At 46.5% G+C, this 20,121-nt stretch overlaps 1 protein-coding gene across 1 annotated transcript in view; it reads left to right on the forward strand.

Moving 5' to 3' along the window:
• Positions 1-1,960: 1,960 nt before the first annotated feature.
• The window catches only part of LOC137537109 (zinc finger protein 420-like), a 52,575-nt gene continuing 34,414 nt past the window's right edge, over positions 1,961-20,121 (forward strand). The window contains exons 1-2 of the mRNA XM_068259246.1: positions 1,961-2,110; positions 4,100-4,219. Of these exons, the coding sequence (XP_068115347.1) occupies positions 1,961-2,110; positions 4,100-4,219 (270 nt within the window). The remainder of the gene's footprint in view (positions 2,111-4,099; positions 4,220-20,121) is intronic.

Genomic DNA, 20,121 nt, shown 5'->3' on the forward strand with positions numbered 1-20,121 from the left:
TGTTTTATTTAAGGTACACTTTAAGTGTAAGTGTACCTTTATATTCTGTTTCAAGGGTGTTTATTAATATAAAAACTCAAGAACAGAAATATTTCACTTCATAGAAAATTTCCCCACGCAGGAGGAGTGACTTAAGGAACATCATCAATGGAACAAAAAGTATGAAACATTCCAGAAACATGATAATGGAATACATTTTGAATTTTATGAATCTAAAGGTGTGTGTGTGTGTGTGTGGGGGGGGGAGATGAGGTAGGGAGGGGGGAAAAGTATGGAAGGGTACAGGAATATGAGATCCAGGAGTGCAATGCACAACATGCCAATGGGTCTCAGGTAAAGGAAGAGGGGAAGGGATGGGTGTGGAAGGTTTTCCCAAATGTATATAAGCAGGTATACAATTTACCCAAAAATAAAGATGTGAGGTAGCAGGGTCCCAGATAGTCCAGACAGCTCCTGCTTCCATGTTGTGCCAGAGGTAATCTATTTAAAAGGAGTGGAGGACATAATTTAAGCCATTGTTGTCCTGCCATTCAATCCAGTCGTTACATGTTTTAAAAAAAAGTTTGGCATTTTATCCTGAATTTTGGCAATAATATGCTCAGAGAGCATGGTTGAATTGAGATCCGAAAATACACAATCAGAGGATAAAGTGGCGGACTTCCATCTACAAGCTAAGTGATGTTTCCCAAGTGCAAATGTATGTTGAAACAATCTATGCACGGGATGTTTAAACTTTGAGGGTTTGTTACCCAACAAGACAACTGTTGGGTCTATAGGGATTGAGACTTTAGTAATAAGGCATAACTTAGTCCAGATGGCATTCCAAAATGATTGAGCTATTGGACAAGTCCACCATGTGTGCCAGAGATCCCCCCTGATCTGGCAGCCCCTAAAACAAAGGGCTGAAATTGACCTATCAAAATCATGAATTCTGGCTGGGGTCATATAATATCTATGGAGAAGCTTAAGTGAGGATTCAGTAGATGAGTAGTATGAGCTGTTTTTCAGCAGAAAGGTACAGCAATGTGTCCATCTGCTGGCAGATAATTCCATATTCATATCAGTTTCCCATTTACATTGAAAATTACATTTTGTATCTGGAGGAACCTGTGTAAAAGTATCATATAAATCCGAGATCAGACCCCTCTCAAGTGCAGAGTCTTTGCATCTGACTTTGAAAGCCAGGTACGAGGTAACATAATTAGTTGGGTTCAGTGATCTGAGAAATTTAAAGACTTGTGAGACTCTATAAATTTCACTTGGAGGGGGGTGATGTTCAGTCAAAAATTGGCGGATAGGGATTAATTTGTATGCACTTATGAAATTACCCATCCTCGTAAGACGCTAATCAATCCACCATTTGAACAGGTTTATTTGATGACCAGGCGGGAAATCCGGATTACCAAGTATTTCTGTCAAGTGGGTGACAGGTGATTGTAAACCATAAAGGAATCTGGCTTTTTGCCAAATAGTGAGAGAGTGAGCAGTGATGGGTGATGATTTTTTAATAGATGGGAGTGGAATTTTTCAAGCCCACATTACTCCGGGCAGGGTAAGAGGGGCAATCAACTGTGATTCTAATTGAACCCAGAGAGGTGTGTGGGATTTCGCATTTATTGCGGCTAACTGGGCAATCTGGGCTGCCTTGTAGTATGTGGGCAGGTTAAGTCCTCCCAGATGCTTTTTCCTGGAAAGGGCGACTATTTATTTTGGCTCTGCGGTTTTGCCAGACAATTTATGTATTTTGGTTTGGAGATCCTTGAATGGTTTAAGTTTGATTGGAAGGGTCCTGAAAAGGTATAATATCCTTGGCAAGAGGGTCATTTTGATAGAGTTCACCCTTCCTAGCAAAGACAAAGGATAAGAGGACCAAGTTTGGAGATCATTTGTCAATTAATGATAGATTCTGAGTGCAGGTGATTCCAAAAACAGAGGATGCAGTTAGCCTATTTACCACAAGATGGCGGTCTCCCCTCTTCTAGGTGGAACGCATAGTAAGGAAGAAATTAAACAAAAGATAGGAAATGATGTAACAAAGACAGGAAGTGATATCACAGCAGTAGGAGAAGTAGCAGGAACAGGAGAAGAGAATGATATGTCGTTGGAAGAGGTAATTGTGTGAATGTTATATATTGAGCAGAGCAGAGGTCGGGGTGGACATACTTTGTTACAGAGGAGGTTATAGTACACCTGTCACTATCCTGATCACCCCCCTGAAGTAACTGCCATACAAGAGACTTTTATATAACTGCTGTAACATGTGGTCCCCCTGCATGTGCCATAGATTATGGTTGGCATCTCGGTGCTGGTCTATTTTAGGGGACTCAGCAGGAAACCTCATAGGGAAATTCTGCTAACGTGATTGGGTGGACGGCATCTTCTCATACTGCTAGATTTCAGATAGACTGTAGCAAACACACTATTCGGCCAATCACCACGCTTCCTGCTGTAGATGGTGCTGTAATTGGAGAACTGTTCCCTATGAGGTTTCCTGCTGGGTCCCCTAAATTAGACTAGTGCTGCCCCTTCCCCCTGTGTCCCCCAGCATTGCCATTATCCTCCAGTATGTAATGTTACCCACCCCAGTAATGCCATTTATTTCCTAGTATAGCCATGTCCCCCCTGTGTCCCCAGCATTGCCATTATCCCCCAGTATATAATGTCCCCCAACCCTAGTAATTATTATTATTTAGTATTGATGTAGTGCCAACACCTTGCACAGTGCTGTACAGAGTATATTGTCTCGTCCAGTGGTCCTCAAACTACGGCCCGAATGCGGCCCCCCAAGGCTTTTTCACTGGCCCCCCAAAGACAATGTATACCTTATAGATGTGGCCTATTGTACGTTTAATCATCGGCACCCGTATATAGAATAACAGTGCTGGCACCACCCATCCCCATACTGTAGAAGCCAGCAGGCAGTCATTCGCTGGCTTCCAATCCAATTCTGTATCAGGTGACACTGCTGCCCAACTAGACGGCAGTTTGTCACCCGGGTATGCTTCACTGTCTGGTGCACAAAGACGTTCCTTCCGGCGTCACATGACTGAATGGCTGATGCTGGGAGTTCTCCAGGCATGATTTGGATGTGGAATCAATACCTAGATTCAATGTCATGTTTTTCAACATCATTTTATGTATGTTCGCCCCCCCCCCCCCCTCCCCAGCAGCCTGAATTATACTGACCCGACCCTTGACTGAAAAAGTTTGGGAACCCCTGGTCTAGTCACTTAACAGTCCCTCAGAGGTGCTCTTTATCTAATCCCTACCATAGTCATATGTCTATGTATGTATCATATAGTGTATGTGTAAGGCCAATATAGGGGGAAGCCAATTAACTTATCTGTATGTTTTTGGTATGTGGGAGGAAACTGGAGTGCCCAGAGGAAACCCACACAGACAGGGGAGAACATACAAACTCCTTGCAGATGTTGCCCTGGCTGGGTTTAGAACCTGGGACCCATCACTGCAAGGGAAGAGTGCTATCCACTACGCCACTGTCCTGCCCACAGTAATGCCATTACATCCCCAGTATAGCCATATCCCCCCTGTACACCCCCCCAGCATTGCCATTATACTCCAATATGTATTGCCCCCTCTCCATCCATTTCTTTCCCAGTATAGCCATGTCCACCCCCAGTATTTCTTTCTTCCCCTACCTCCATAATACGAGGTAGGATTTACATTGCTTTATAGCTAGCTGTCACAGTGGGCTCCAGGCCTCTGCTCCTATTATCCTCCCTGCCTCTTCTCTCTTCATATCCTCATCCATCTACCACTACCACTACTGCTGTAGCATCACAGGAATGGTAACAGGTAACATCACAGGAATAGTAACAGTGGGAGGTGGATGTGAGGAGAGAGGGCCAGCTGGAGAGGAGGCAGAGGGAGGACAGGACTGCAGCATGCTGTGAGTATAGTGCACAGGTGGCTATAAACCAACTTATTATGCTTTCCTTTAATACTCTGCATGGCCCTACCACCCACAAGTGACAGCAATGGGGGGGGGGGGGGGGGGGGGGGAGGAATCTTGTATTGGTAGTTATACCACTGACAACTATACATCCTAGATTATCCTTTCCTTATGATCTATCAAAAGGCAGCAGCATCCTGTATGGATCACATGACCACATCACTGAGGATGGATGAGGACCAGAGTCACATGACTGAGTGGATATTCAGCCTCACCCTGGAGATCATCTATCTGCTGACTGGAGAGGTAAGGAGGATTCTGGATGTCTCTTATCTCTATTAATAAAACACACAGCCAGTTCTGGGCAAAGGCAGGGAAGGCATTAGCCCCGACGGTGCACCCATGACCCCTCCCTTCGAGAGACACCCTTGCCTGTCTAATACAGAGTCGAAAGTAGAGCTTGTAGTGTTTCTCCTCTTCCCACTGGGAGCTCTGCGATGTCACAGGCTTGCAGCAGCTTCTCTCTCTCTTCCTTTTTTGGCATCTCTCATTAGTTTCATCACTAGAGGGAGACAAGGAGATGTTGTGAGCCTGACACAGATGAGTTCCTGGTGCAGTGATGTAAGTAGACAGCACTAGAGGCTCTGCTCACAACTCTGCATGCGGGGAGGGGCTGCTCAGTTTAAGGGGTGGCCTAATACTGGGGCTGATCTGGCTACCTAAACTGAGGAGGGGGTCTTCTGTGTACTGGGGCTGATCTGGCTATCTAAACTAGGGAGGGGGGTACCATATACTGGGCACAGTTTAGGGGACACTGAAAATCTGGTGCACGCTATGGAGACACTGGTAAGCTGGAAGACACCATGGGAATGCTAAGACACAGTATAAGACGGATGGGAATCTTGGATGCACTATGGGGCCACTGGGAAGCTGGGACACTATAAGAGACACTGGGAAGCTGGGACACACTATGAGGGGCACTGGGAAGCTGGGGCACTATGAGAGACACTGGGAAGCTGGGACACACTATGAGGGGCACTGGGAAGCTGAGACACACTATGGTGGGCACTGGGAAGCTGGGGCACACTATGAGAGTGTTAAAGGAAAATAAACTTACTCATGAGACACTCTTCATTCAGTTGCCAAAATGTTAGAAATCTTTATTCACTCAGCTGAGGACCCTTTTATATACCAGCTTTTTATTAGAGCAGAAACAGGCTAGCTGCAGCCTGGCTAGTCACAAAAGGGTGGAGACTTCCTTCACCTGCTGATCTTTATACCCCAGTTAACATGCTAATATATTCCTCCCTCCAAACAGTCTGTAATCCCATAAGTCCAATGAGCAATGTCCAATTTCTTCTTTTGGGTGGATCTGGTCCTCCTCTGTGCCCTTCATAAATGCTTAGAAAGTCAACAGGAAAGTGAAATATTCTGACATCAGTTCCTTGTTCCATTCTTCTCAAAGTCATATTCACCTCCAGGAAACTAGTTTAGACTGCCCTCCCCAGCATCCTGCCTCAGGGGCCTGGTACAGAGTAACACTGAGGGGGGGAAGAGGGGAGGGAAGGTGCTGTGGAAAAACATGAGACTGCGCACAGTGAATAGTTCAGGAAGAATATATAACATGTATTCAGTGTTATCGTGATAACTCCCTGGTTAACTTAAAGTGTCACTCCAACACAATAATCTAATCTTGTGCATGTGGTCAGTATAGCCACATAGGTTACACAGGATATACAGGATATACAGGATATACAGGATATATATAAAAATTAACAGATTCATTATAAAATTCTTTCCACAAGAGGCACTGGGAAGCTAAGGCACATTATGGGGATGCTGGGGCACTCTATTAGGGATACTGAGAAGCTAAGGCATACTATGAGGGGCACTGGGAAACTAAGGCACACTATGAGGGGCACTGGGAAGCTGGGGCACGCTATGAGGGGCACTGGGAAGCTGGGGCACGCTATGAGGGGCACTGGAAGGTGGAACATACTGTGAGGGCATGGTGAAGCTGGGTTGCACTATGGGGACACTGGGATAGGCCTAAACGATAAATCGTTTGGGGATCGAAATCGCGATCATGGAAACAGCGATTCCGCGATCATCATAGTGGCGATTTCGTCCCCCTCTGCAGGCAGCCCCCTCTCCCGCTGCGCACAGCTCGCCGCTCCGTGCAGCGGTGGCTCAGCGGGTGTTACTCGCAGGTCCCTTTCGGCGATGGAGGCGGCTCACTCTCTCCCCAACTTCCGTGCCTGCAGCCTATGAAATGAGCGAGCAGCAGACTCCGCCAACAGTCTCTCGCTCTTGCGGCGGCTCACTCCTCCCAGCTCCTCCATGTCATTGGCTGGGTGGACGGCAGACTCCGCCCACAGGCTCTCAATCACGCGTAGCTCAGCCTCCCGAGTCCACATCACTAGCTGGCCGGGCAGCCTGTCAATCAACTTTTTTACACTGCCTCCACTTCCTTTGCACAGCGTGTCAGCGTGATAATGCTGATGACTGTGCGGTGACTGACTGTGGCAACCTAGTATTCTGCACGGCTGTTTGCAGTGGGGTACTGTGAATTTGAAATTGAGGCAATCTATTCTGCATAGATGTTTGCTGCAGTGGGGCACAGTAAATTTGTGCAAAGGCATAATTGTGTTTGCAGGAAAGGCTAGGCTTGATAAACTGGCCAAAGCAAAGCTTGATTGACAGGCCTTCAGAGACTCTCATAAAGCAAAGGAAGGACTCTGCTCACACACACAAACTGATCCTAGCTGTGAAATTACAAGCTGTTTGAAGAAAATCGTGAATCGAATCGAAATCTCAATTTCTGACAGAAATCGTGTGATTCACTCTTCCTAAAATCGTTCAGGCTTACACTGGGACACAGTTTAGGGGACACTGGGAAGCTCAGACACACTATGGGGGACACTAGAAAGCTGGGACACACTATTAGGAGGCTGGGACTCAGTATGGGGACACTAGAATGCTGGGACACACTATTAGGAGGCTGGGGCACAGTATGGGGACACTAGAATGCTGGGACACACTATTAATAGGCTGGGGCACAGTATGGGGACACTAGAATGCTGCTGGGGTGGATTTAAGTCCTGGAAGGTGGGGGTTGGTGATATTAATCTCCAATGTGTAATTGTTCTCTGATACACAGTGAAAGCCCCCCTTGATGCTGCTTCCATCAGCTGATCTGATTATCTAACTTGGGTAGGGGCTGCCTAACACTGGGGGCACATCTGGCTAGTTAAACTGAAGAGGGGCCCTGCCATATGCGGGGGGCTTCATCTGGCTAACTTGTGGAGGGTGGCTGCCTGGTGCTGGGGGGCTGATCAGGCTAATGGTCTAACTTGGGTAGCGGGCTGCCTAACACTGGGGGCACATCTGACTAGTTAAACTGAAGAGAGGGGGGGGGCGTGACCGGAAGTCGGTATGTGAAGAAGCTTCTCCGGAGAGCTCCCGCACAGGAGACACAAAATCCTGTTTAAACTACTGTAATTATCCTTCTTTCTGGACAGAACCTGCACCAGCTTACCCCTTATCTTCTTCTGAACATTCCGATTCCCAGATGTCTCGGATTAGGAACACAGAAGCGGCCTCTAAGCTGCAAAAGTTCAGGAGAGGTGACCAAGAGGAAGAAGAAACCTCTGATGAAGAACAGCCCGCGCCATCGCTGCAGCAGATAATGGAAGCGATCTCATGCTGTCAAGCCAGTCTCACAGTAATTACTACCACTCTTGGAGAAGTGAAAACAAATGTATCCCTCCTACGCCAGGACATGAACAATCTCCGTTCTCGTGTGACTGAAACTGAAAGTCGCATCAGCACAATGGAGGATGAGTTCAGGCCTATCCCACCTAAAGTACTTGTACTGGAACGTGAAGTAAAATCTGTAAATAACAGACAGGAAGATACTGAAAACCGCAATCGCAGGTCTAATATTCGCATCGTTGGGCTTCCAGAAAAAGTAGAAGGCACAGCCCCTGAAGACTTCGCCAAAAAACTCCTGATTGATATCTTCGGCCGTGACGCATTCTCCGCGGTCTTCATCATAGAAAGGGCACATGGGATATCCCCAAGAATGCCTGCTCCGAGCTTACCTCCACGGACCTTTATTTTTAAAGTCCTTAATTATCGTGATCGCGATGCAATCCTAAAAGCTGCCCGGGAAAAAGGTGACATCTCCTATCAAAATGCCTGGATCTCCTTCTACCCAGATTACTCAGCATCTGTACAGAAGCAACGGGCACAGTTCACCGCTGTGAAGAAATCGCTCAGAGAAGCCTCTTATCCTTACGCCATGCTTTTTCCCGCGAAACTCCGCGTGGTAGCGGATGGGAAAACTCACTTCTTTGAAAACCCTAAAGAGGCCCTGAGATACTTCTAGCAGAATTAAATCTTCTTAGACTATCAGATAACCAACGATCACAACTAGATAAACCATCACCCTTGATGAAATAGAAATGACAATTGCTAGTTTCCCAAATAAGAAAGCCCCTGGTCTAGACGGTATCCCATTAGACGTATACAAAAAATTCTCTGAACAACTTGCAGAGCCCCTACTTGACGTACTCCTTGATGCCTTTGAAAAGCAAAAGCTTCCTTCCTCTATGAATGAGGCCTTGGTAGTTGTAATCCCCAAACCTGGAAAGGACCCGTTACTCTGTGACTCTTACAGACCAATCTCCCTTCTACCCACCGACATCAAAATTCTAGCTAAAGTCCTGGCAATGTGTCTAAATAAAGTCATTTTAACCCTAATTCATTCGGACCAGACAGGATTTATGCCTGGGAAAAACACGGCAATAAATATCAGGAGGTTATTTACTAATATTCAGGCCCCTCATTTAAACTGTGGATCCTGTGCTATTGCATCACTGGACATGGCTAAGGCCTTTGATACGGTTGAATGGCCCTTCTTATACGCAGTCCTTTCCAGGTTCGGTATAGGAGAAAACTTTCAAAGATGAGTACGCATATTATACTCCCAGCCTACGTTCAGGGTTAGTACCAACTCATGGATTTCTCCCTCCTTTCCTTTGGGTAGGGGCACGAGACAGGGATGCCCACTATCTCCATTGCTATATGCCTTAGTTGCAGAACCCCTGGCCTCCCGTATTCGTAGCTCACCTGAAATTATAGGATTTAAAACGAAATCATCTGAAGATAAAATCAGTCTCTATGCAGACGACACGATCTTATATCTTGCAGATTCTGGCCCATCCCTGTCTCGTGCCCTTGAAATTATAGAAGAATCTGGCTTCTATTCTGGACTGCAAGTAAATCGAACCAAGTCAGTTCTTCTCCCTTTAGACCCCCTGCCCACTACATCAGTTGATAATCCCCCTCCGCTAGAAATTGTCAAAGCCTTCAAATATCTTGGAGTCCTGATACAGGTCGATCCCTCTCAATACTTAATAGAGGAAGTATATCCCCTACTCTCTTTAGCACACTCACGGTGCAATGCTTGGGCAAAGCTACCCCTAACGATAATCGGCAGGAATAGTCTAATTAAAATGATAATGAATAAACTGAAGTCAGCACTTCTAAGCTTTCTCTGGGGTAAAGGAAGGGCTAAGCTGAAACACTCAATCTACAAAACCCGACCAACCTGGGTGGCATTGCTTTCCCCGTGTTCCAGAAATATTATTTGGCGGCACAACTACAGCACATCTCAGCCTGGTTCCTGGTCCCTCCCTCCACAAATGTTGAGTCCCTGGGTTATCCATCTGATCCTACAATTGAAAGCCCAGCTTTAGATACTCTCAAGTGTTTTATTCCTAGCGAGAAAAAACACAATACTATTCTGTTACAGGCCGCACAAGTATGGAAATGTGTTAATAAAATATATAGTGACAAAGGAACTGGCTATCATACCCCCCTCTGGAACAACCCTCACCTGCTAGAATTTAGATCAGTTCCTGACCCCTCCTTTTGGATAAACACGGGAGTGATTTTCCTTGGGCATATTGCCTCAAAAGGACAGATCCTTCCTTTCTCCGCTATTGCAGCTGCCTATTCCATCCCCCTAATTCAAGAATTCAGATATTGGCAAATTAGGCACGCCTTCCAGAAACAATTCCGCACAACCCCAGTTCAGATATACAACTCCCCTATTATAGAGATGATTACAAATGGGCCCATCAGACACATGGTCGGTGAAATATATAAGACACTCCTAGAATATGGTGCAGAGGAGCTTACTACACCCTCACGGAATAAATGGGAAGCTTGTGGTTTAGACATTCAAGACGATGACTGGGATGAGGCACTCTCTGTTCCTAAAAAGGTCTCTCCTTGTATCCTTGAACGCACTTCGCAAATTTATATACTCCATCAAACCTACTTGATCCCCAAGCAAATAACTAAATACAACCCACAACAATCTGACCTATGTCCCAAATGCCAAGCCACCTCACCTACTTTTTTCCACTTGATATGGTAATGCCCAGGGCCGGTCCTGGACTTTCTGCTGCCTGAGGCAAAGATCGTGAAGGCGCCCCCCGGTACACCCCCCCCACACACACACGCACACACACACACCTGGCTGATACCCTGCCCCCCCCCCCCACCTTTCCTTAAAACAAAATTAAAGAAGACAGCTTCAGTTTCACACTGGATATGCTGGTGTGTATCCCTGTCTGTCTCCATCTGCTTGTTCTCCCTCCTGTCTTTCTTAGCGGAACTAAGCCTGATACACCCTTTCAATTACGATTGGCCAATCATTGACCAATTTTACCACCTGCCTTCATGTAGTATAAGGGATACCTACATAATCTGCTCTTAGTGTGCAATATCTGCTGCCCAGCCTCATACTACATGACGCAGGTGTAAAATTGGTCAGTGATTGGCCAATCATAATTGAACGTGTGTACCAGGCTTTAGCCCTCATGTTAAAAGTGGATGTGTTAGAGGATTTAAATGAATCATGTATAATCCAGGGAGTGGGACCGAGTTGGTTTGCTGAGACAGCGTGTTGATTGGGTGTGGAGAGGAATCGTGACGATTCCACCCAACACGGTGCACCTGACCCAACCAACACAATATGGTAGGGACATTAGACTATGACTATGGTAGGATTAGAGTGTGAGCTCCTCTGAGGACAGTCAGCGACATGACTATGTACTCTGTAATGTGCGGCAGAAGATGTCAGTGCTATATAAACACATAATATGGTAGGTCATTAGATGATGACTATGGCAGGATTACAGTGTGAGCTCCTCTGAGCACAGTCAGTAACATGACTATGTACTCTGTAATGTGCTGCAGAAGATGTTATTGCTATATAAATACATAATGATAATATGGTAGGACATTAGACTATGACTATGGTAGGATTAGAGTGTGAGCTCCTCTGAGGACAGTCAGTGACATGACTATGTACTCTGTTATGTGCTGCAGAAGATGTTATTGCTATATAAATACATAATGATAATATGGTAGGACATTAGACTATGACTATGGTAGGATTAGAGTGTGAGCTCCTCTGAGGACAGTCAGTGACATGACTACGTACTCTGTAATGTGCTGCAGAAGATGTCACTGCTATATAAATACATAATGATAATATGGTAGGACATTGCACTATGACTATGGTAGGATTAGAGTGTGAGCTCCTCTAAAGACAGTCAGCGACATGACTATGAACTTTGTAAAGTGCTGCAGAAGATGTTATTGCTATATAAATACATAATGATAATATGGTAGGACATTAGACTATGACTATGGTAGGATTAGAGTGTGAGCTCCTCTGAGGACAGTCAGCGACATGACTATGTACTCTGTAATGTGCTGCAGAAGATGTTATTGCTATATAAATACATAATGATAATATGGTAGGACATTAGACTATGACTATGGTAGGATTAGAGTGTGAGCTCCTCTGAGGACAGTCAGTGACATGACTATGTATTCTGTAAAGTGCTGCAGAAGATGTCAGTGCTATATAAGTACATAATAATAATATGGTAGGACATTGGACTGGTAGGATTAGATTATGAGGACAGTCAGTGACATGACTATGCAGGGGTAGCTCTAGAAACTTTTAAGTGACAGTGCTATGTAGATACCTATGCACACGCAGCAAAAAAATATGCATGCCCACACACTGGAAAGTGGCTGTGACCATACAATGGAAAGTGCCCATGGTCATATTTGGTCATGGACAGGCCCAAATGTACTTTAGATAAGTAGCAATGTTATTCAAAGAGTGAGCCCGCCCAGAATAACAAGTATCCTTAGAAGTGACTGGAGCACTGGAATTTACTGTACTGTGTTTACTAAAAACTAACCTTCCCATAATGTTGTATCCACACCATACAATTTTTTTGGCAGATTTACTTGCCAGATCGATTATTTCCAGCATGTCCGATCAGAAAATCACCCAGAAAATCGATCGATCTTCAGATCGATTACCATAGAAGTAAATATTCAGAAAATCGATCGATCTTCAGATCGGACATGCCGGAAATAATCGATCTGGCAGGTAAATCTGCCAAAAAATGGTATGGTGTGGATACAACATAAGGGAGGTTCATAATGATGTGTGCTGCTGGGTAGAGCACCATTACTTACCTACAGCCCATACATGTGCCATCTTCTCCACCTGATCACCAGGTTCTATCAGCCTTTATAATTCCTGGTATAGTTACATGCATGCCACAATGCATGCTGGGAGATGAAGTCCCTGGATGCGAGTACAACACTGTACTTGCATCCATGGACTACATCTCCCAGCATACATTGCGGCACACATGTGCATAACTGCCAAGAATTACAAAATGAGCAGAAGCTGCCGGTCACGTGAAGAAGATGGTGCATGTTGTATTGACCGGCGTACAAAGATCTACATTAGGGCTAATGTCCCCTGAAAATAGAATGCAGATGTGGTAAATATGGTAATTGTTAAAGAACACATGCAATATCATTAAAAAAAAAATTAACTTACCTGGGGCTTCTAAACAGCCCCCTGCAATCGCCGTGTGCCGGCATCGGGACAAAACGATCCTCAGGTCCCCCGCCGTGGCTCACTTTTGTTTTTCCGGTCAGGCGCCGCCATTGTGCGGCCCTGGCCACGGGCTTCCTGACTCTCGCTCACATAGCCGAGAGCATCCGCCACAGTATGAGAAAACCTTGTACTGCACCTCTGCAGGACACTCCCGGGGACGTGAGTGGGAGTGAGGTCGTGTGCAGCCAGGAACGCACAAGCGCAGTGGCCGCGCCTGACCCGAAAAAACTAAAGTGAGCCGCGGCGGGGGACCCGAGGATCATTTTGGCCCGATGCGGGCACACGGTGATTGCAGGGGGCTGGTAGACGCCCCAGGTAAGTTATTATTATTTTTTAATTATATTACAGGTGTCCTAAATGCCATTAGCAGCAATGAGCCAGGACATAATACCAAAAAAAAAAAAAAAAATACACATATCCATACAGGAAAACAAGGGGCTGTCCTGCAGCAAATAAAACAAGTAACCAGCAGGGAAAGGGTGTAAATTTACACACAGACAGCATCAGCAATAAATCTGACAAGCTGAGGAGAGCAGAGAAGGAATGAATAGCCAGGCAGAGGGAAGAAGACAGTCAGGAGAGAAAGGAATGTGAGCTGATAGCTTACCAGGCTGACTGCAGACACACGGAGGACACGGTAACCAAGGGGAGGGGGATGGAGAGAGTCGGGCTCCTCTCCTCGGCTGGCTCTGCCATCACTTTTGCTTTACAGACAGAGAACTTCTCGGCTCTCAGTCCGCGCAGGCTGCTCAGCACTCCCTCCTGACAGGCTTCCTCAGGCTCCACAGTGACGTCACGTAGAGCACGCTAGACGTATCAACAGGAACAGCACCATGGGGGAGGGAGCCTGAGGGGGAGAACAGCCTGTAGCCTTAGAAGTATTATTGTAATAGATCAGGCGTCTCCCCCTCTGCTCTTGTGGAACAGTCCAAATTACCGGCTGGATACATTGCCGGTAAAAACATTTTTCCGGCAGCGGAGAGATACCGGCCGGGTGACAACCCTAGCCTGGTGCCGCCCCTCCACTTCCTGCTGCCTGAGGAACCCGCCTCACCCCGCCTCATGGGCGGGCCGGCCCTGGGAATGCCCATCCATTCTGCCCTTCTGGGCTCAAATTACTAAGTTTCTACATGATAAGATGGGCTGCCCCTTGAACTCTGACCCTATTCTCTGTCTCCTTGGTGTAATACAAGATGAGGCCCTTGATAACTCGCTAAAAACCTTTTTATCTGAAGTCCTCTTCATGGCTAGACAGGAAGTGGCACTCAGATGGTTATCCCCAGTAGCACCCTCTTTCGAAAACTGGGTCAAAAGAGTAAACAACGCCATTCCATACAAAAAGCTTGTGTATTTGCACAGAGGTTCAAGTAAGAAATTTCACCTGATTTGGGATAGGTGGAAGAATCGGTAATGCATGTACTCTCAATGCTAAGACTTGTAATCAGGGACACGGGTTAAATCTCTGTTTACTCTAAAATACTTGTTGACTTTTATTTGCAAATCCTGGCTTGCTATCCCTTATAAAGATTATATCTCCCACTGATCTCTTACATACAGTCAATTGCAATTTCTTCATGTATTATTCACCCTATACCTGTAATACAGCCATGCATGTATTTTTAAGATCTATGTACATATACATATGCCTTGTAAAATGCAACATTCTGTTCAATAAACTTATTTTTGTTTAAAAAAAAAAAAAACTGTAGAGGGGCCCTGCCGTATGCTGGGGGCTTCATCTGGCTAAATTGTGGAGGGGGGGGGGGGGGGGGCTACCTGATACTGGGGAGCTGATCAGCCTATCTAACTTGGGGAGGGGGGATGCCTAATACTGGAGCTGATCTGGTAATCCAAATACAAAAATGCTTTACTGGCAGGATTAAATACACTTAGCATGGCCAAAGCAAAATATAATATAAATAGCATTAGCATGGGAGGGGTTGATTGTGGTATTAAAGGGAAGGGTATAGGGGTTTGGGGCACACAGTCCATAAGGGTGTGGAGAATATCAGGGACAGTATAGGGGCTAGAATATATAGCCTATAGAGGTAAGGAGGGGAATAGAAGGCAATATAAGGAATATACTGTCTGTGGGGTATCATGTTCCTCACAGTGGGTGGCAGGTAGCGACATATTGGGCCACTATTTGCACAATTGTTTCCTCTTTCCCAGTTGGAAGTAGAGGTTCCTCTCCTCATCTGAGGAGGTGAAATCCAGGATGTGGGTGGAGAGTCTCTGGAAGTGGGCAGCCCTCACAGGTGCATATTTGGTGCAGGGTAGCAGGAAGTGGTCCTCATCCTCCAGGCCCCCCTGGTCACACTGCCTGCACAGTCTCTCCTCCCGAGGCTTCCATGTCTGTCTGTGCCGCCCTGTCTCTACCTCCAGGCTGTGGGCGCTCAGACAGTACAAGATCAGGATCTGTCTGTCTTTGGGGTGGTGTAGCCTCTCTCATTGTGTACTCCCTCTGCGGTGATTGGTAGACGGGGAGTTTCTGGGAGTTCTTTGTCACTCCTCCATTCCTCCAGATATCGCACCTTGTAGCTTTCTATAGTCCCTTTTATTTGGACTTTTGTCAGACTGTGTTGGTGGTTTTGGCTGGGCTGATGCTTTGCTTCAGAGCACATGGTATGGTCTTGACCCCCTGGCTCAGCGAGGCAAGGGTAAGTGCCAGGGCTGCTGCTCTGCATGTGCGCCCAGATGAGAGCGCCCTCTGCTGCATAGTCAGCCACAGTGGGAATCTGCCTAGCTCTGCCTGGCAGGCTGAGTTCAAAGTGCAAGGATGGACTTGGAGAAGATACTTTGAGAACTCTAGATGGAAGACTTCTGTTGGGCTGGAGTCCCATTTTGATTGATCAGGGTAGGTGACCGGGCCCCATACATCACTGCCATAGAGCGTCTGCTACGATTTTCTAGGTCATCGACTTTGCTTTTAAGTGCTCCTATTTGCTCACTGTTGCTCTGAAGTATTTCCTCAAAACCCCCCACCCACTCTCCAAGTTTTTTTGTGTCTGACTCTACCTCTTCAACCCTTGCAGTAAGGTCTTGTATTGCATCTTTCATGGGCTTAATCTCTGCAATTATTTCCTTCATATAGTCTTTTAAGGAGGTCTATATATTTAAGACAAAGTCTGAAAGCATTTTAGACCTCATTTCTTCCATTGAGGTACGCAAACTGATTAGATCACTTTAACTGCCTGTTCTGTATCTTCCAGTTACAGCAGAGAACCCCAGTTCTGTTAAAGTTTTGCTTCCAGTGGTTTTATTCCTGTATCTGGTATGGTTTGCCATTGTTTACAATGATCTCGCAGTATATGTATTAAACCAATAATGCCAATCAGCGTCTTAATATGCACACAGCAGAGGCAACACCTGACCACCACTTATGATAGTTATCAAGGGGAAAAAAAAGAGTATGTAATGCAATATTAAGTGATAAGCAACAGGTGGTAATGGCAAAACCAGACTAAAATAACGCACAAGAGGCAAACTCGCAGTGTCTCAAAATATCTCAACAATCGGTATATCAGTTTGCCAGTATATGTTGGTAAACACTATCTTACTCAGAAGTCACACCAGGTATTTCAGGTGGTCACTTAACACAGCTAACGACCTGATAAGGCTCGTACACACGTCTGACGGAAGGCAACGATTGGTTTGTTGGCACCTCCCGCTGGGCGGAACGCTCAGAAACAGCCTTATCAGTCCGCCGACAGACTGTACACACGCTGTACTGTCTGCTGAAAACCCGCCCAGCGGGAGGTGCCGACGGACCTGTCGTTGCCTTCCGTCAGACGTGTGTACGAGGCTATAGTCTAAGCGGGAGGCGATAAGGTTTTGGCAAACAAAATTTCATACAACAGATTTTCAGAACATACAGCAGATCTTGTAACGAGCAGTGATGCTCGGATACCCCTTTTTATTATTCGAGTTTGATCGAATTCGAATAGTAAATTATTCGAATTCGGTCGAATATTCGAGTCGAATATTTTCTACTATTCGATTCGACCTCGGACTTCGAGCTCACTATTCGAGTCGGTATTCGAGCTCATTATTCGAGCTGACTATTCGAATTGGCCTTAAATAGCTTCCAACACTTGTTTTGAGGGTGAATGATGCAAGAAACATCTTTTTTTCCAAGTAACAACAGCAAGTGATTATGTGGGGATGTTCCTTTAAAAGAAAAAAAAAAGGTGGAAAGAGAAGAGAAGTTGTGTCCAAAATTCTGTTCAGTAGTGTATATACTTCTTCTTCTTCTTCTTCTTCTTTATCTTCTATATCTTCTTCTTCTATAACCTCTTCTTCTTCTTCTTCTTCATCATCTTCTTCTTCATCATCATCTTCTTCATCTTCTTTTTCTTCATCTTCTTCTTCTATATCTTCTTTTTCTATATCTTCTTTTTCTATATCCTCTTCTTATTATTATTTTTCTATTTCGTCTTCTTCTTTTTCTATATCTTCTTCTTCCTCTCCTTCTTCTTCTTCTTTTTCTATATCTTCTTCTTCTTCTATATCGTCTTCTTCTTCACTTATTTCTCTTTTATATATATATTTTTTTAAGAAATGCAGCTATTTTTGAGCGTAATAAATAGCTGGTGGTGCACGCATGTTGGAAGCGCCATTGTATGTGCTCCCTGGCAGTGGAAACACACAGACAGCAGGAGGTAAATTCAGCAGCAGCAGCAGGAGGAGGAGGATGATTGTGTGGCAGCAGGCAGTCAATGAGGCAGGCAGCGAGACATAATAGGCTGTGTGGTACCTAGCGGTGGTACCAGGCCGTAAATACACAGCATGAGGTTCCAGACAGCGGTCGTGAAGCCCACATCATGTCCAATACACAACTGGGACAACACAGTTTTCAACCCGGACACCTCTAAAAATAATATCACAAAGTATTAATAAAAAGTATATATATTTTTTTTGTTTTTTTAAAGAAATGCAGCTATTTTTGAGCGTAACAAATAGCTGGTGGCGCATGGTGGAAGCGCCATTGTATGTGCTCCCTGGCAGTGGAAACACACAGACAGCAGGAGGTAAATTCAGCAGCAGGAGGAGGAGGATGATTGTGTGGCAGCAGGCAGTCAATGAGGCAGGCAGCGTGACATAATAGCCCTGGTACCTAGCGGTGATACCAGGGCTGTAAATAAACACAACAGGAGGTCCCAGACAGCGGTCGTGCAGCCCACATCATGCCCAATACACAACTGGGACAACACAGTTTTCAACCCGGGCACCTCAGAAAAATTAAACCCTTTTTTTTTTTAAATGGTTTTTTTGTTTTGTTTTCACAGCAAATTACACAGATATAGCTATTGTTTAACGTAATAGCTGGTGGCAGAGTGGCAGCAGAAGGTAATTCTGTGTACCCTGGCAGTGGGAAACACAGACAGACAGCAGCAGCAGCAGGAGGAATGGAGGAGTAATGAGAGTAGCTATTGTTGGACGTAATAGCTGGTGGCAGAGTGGCAGCAGAAGGTAAAATCTGTGTACCCTTGCCAGTGGGAAACACAGACAGACAGCAGCAGCAGCAGGAGGAATGGAGGAGTAGTGTGAGTGTGGCAGCAGGTAGGTAGGCAGCGTGACATAATAGCCCTGGTACCTAGTGTTGATACCAGGGCTGTAAATAAACACAACAGGAGGTCCCAGACAGCGGTCGTGCAGCCCACATCATGCCCAATACACAACTGGGACAACACAGTTTTCAACCCGGGCACCTCAGAAAAATTAAACCCTTTTTTTTTTTTTTTTTTTTTTTTTTTTAATGGTTTACTTTTTTTTTTTTTTTACAGCAAATTACACAGATATAGCTATTGTTTGACATAATAGCTGGTGGCAGAGTGGCAGCAGAATGTAAATCTGTGTACCCTGGCAGTGGGAAACACAGACAGACAGACAGCAGAAGGGCAGTACACAGCAGCCCACTGTAGATGCAAAATGTGTGGCTGCAGGCGACGTAATAGTCAAAGTGAACCAGGCTGGCTTAGTGAGCAGGAGCCAGGAGGTGGTAAAGGGTGGTAAGGCACATTAACGATGGTTCTTCCGGCAGCCAGTTCATGTCCCCCTCTCGCCGACAACAGGGGCCAGGAACTCGCCTTCCACCCACGCCTGGTTCATCTTGAGAAACGTCAGTCTGTCCACAGACTTGTGAGACAGACGTGAGCGTTTCTCGGTGACCACGCCACCAGCTGCACTGAAGCAGCGCTCGGACAGCACGCTGGAAGGGGGGCAGGACAGCACTTCCAGGGCGTACTGCGCCAGCTCACTCCAGATCTCCAGGCGCTTGACCCAATACTCCATGGGATCAACAGGGGCATCGCTGTCAAGCCCGCTGTAGGACCCCATGTAGTCAGCCACCATGCGGGTCAGGCGCTGGCTGTGACCGGAGGAGGATGCTGCTGCATGCACCTCCTCTCTAGTCACTGCTCCCGGAGCCTCTACAGTCCTGTAGAGCTCGTTGCTGAGAGACAGCAGGTCTGTAGGGCGCTTGCTGCTGGATGCAGGCACCTGCTGCTGCCTCTGTGCTGGCTGGACAGTGGGGGTGGAAGGCTGGGGGAAGGCTTCCTCCAAGCGCTCAACAAGGGCCTGCTGCAAGCTCCTTATTTGTTGCGCTGGGTCTCCTTCTGCAGCGGCAGGAACTGGCTCAACTTCCCCTTGAGGCGTGGGTCCAACATCATGCTGATCCAGATGTCCTCCCTCTGCTTCATCTGGATCACCCTGGGGTCCTTGCGCAGGCACGTCAGCATGTGCGCTGCCATTGGGAAGAGGCGGGCCACGTGTGCTGGCACATCGACGGCAGTGCTGTCCTCATCCTCCTCCTCTGCCTCCTCAGCCTCATCCTCTCTCCACCCCCGCACCAACTCAGCTGCGCTGTGCTGATCCCCCTCATCAGCAGCAAGGTCAGGGACCTCCACCAAGTCCTCCTCCTCCTCCCCCTCAGAGGTGGACTGTGCAGCTGCTTGCCGCTCCTGCTGGTCCAAGGCTGCCGCTCCCTGTTCCAGCAAAGCATCGAGGGCCCTGTTCAGCAGACAAACCAGGGGCACCCACTCGCACACCATAGCATGGTCCCTGCTCACCATGTTAGTGGCCTGCAGAAAGGGAGCCAGCACTAAGCACACCTGCTGCATGTGCCTCCAGTCGTCATCGGGGACGATGGACGGGATGTTGCTGGTCTTGTCCCTTTTCTGAGCGGCGGAAACAGTGG

Source organism: Hyperolius riggenbachi, chromosome 10 (genome assembly GCF_040937935.1).
Source record: "Hyperolius riggenbachi isolate aHypRig1 chromosome 10, aHypRig1.pri, whole genome shotgun sequence".
Classification (NCBI taxonomy): domain Eukaryota; kingdom Metazoa; phylum Chordata; class Amphibia; order Anura; family Hyperoliidae; genus Hyperolius; species Hyperolius riggenbachi.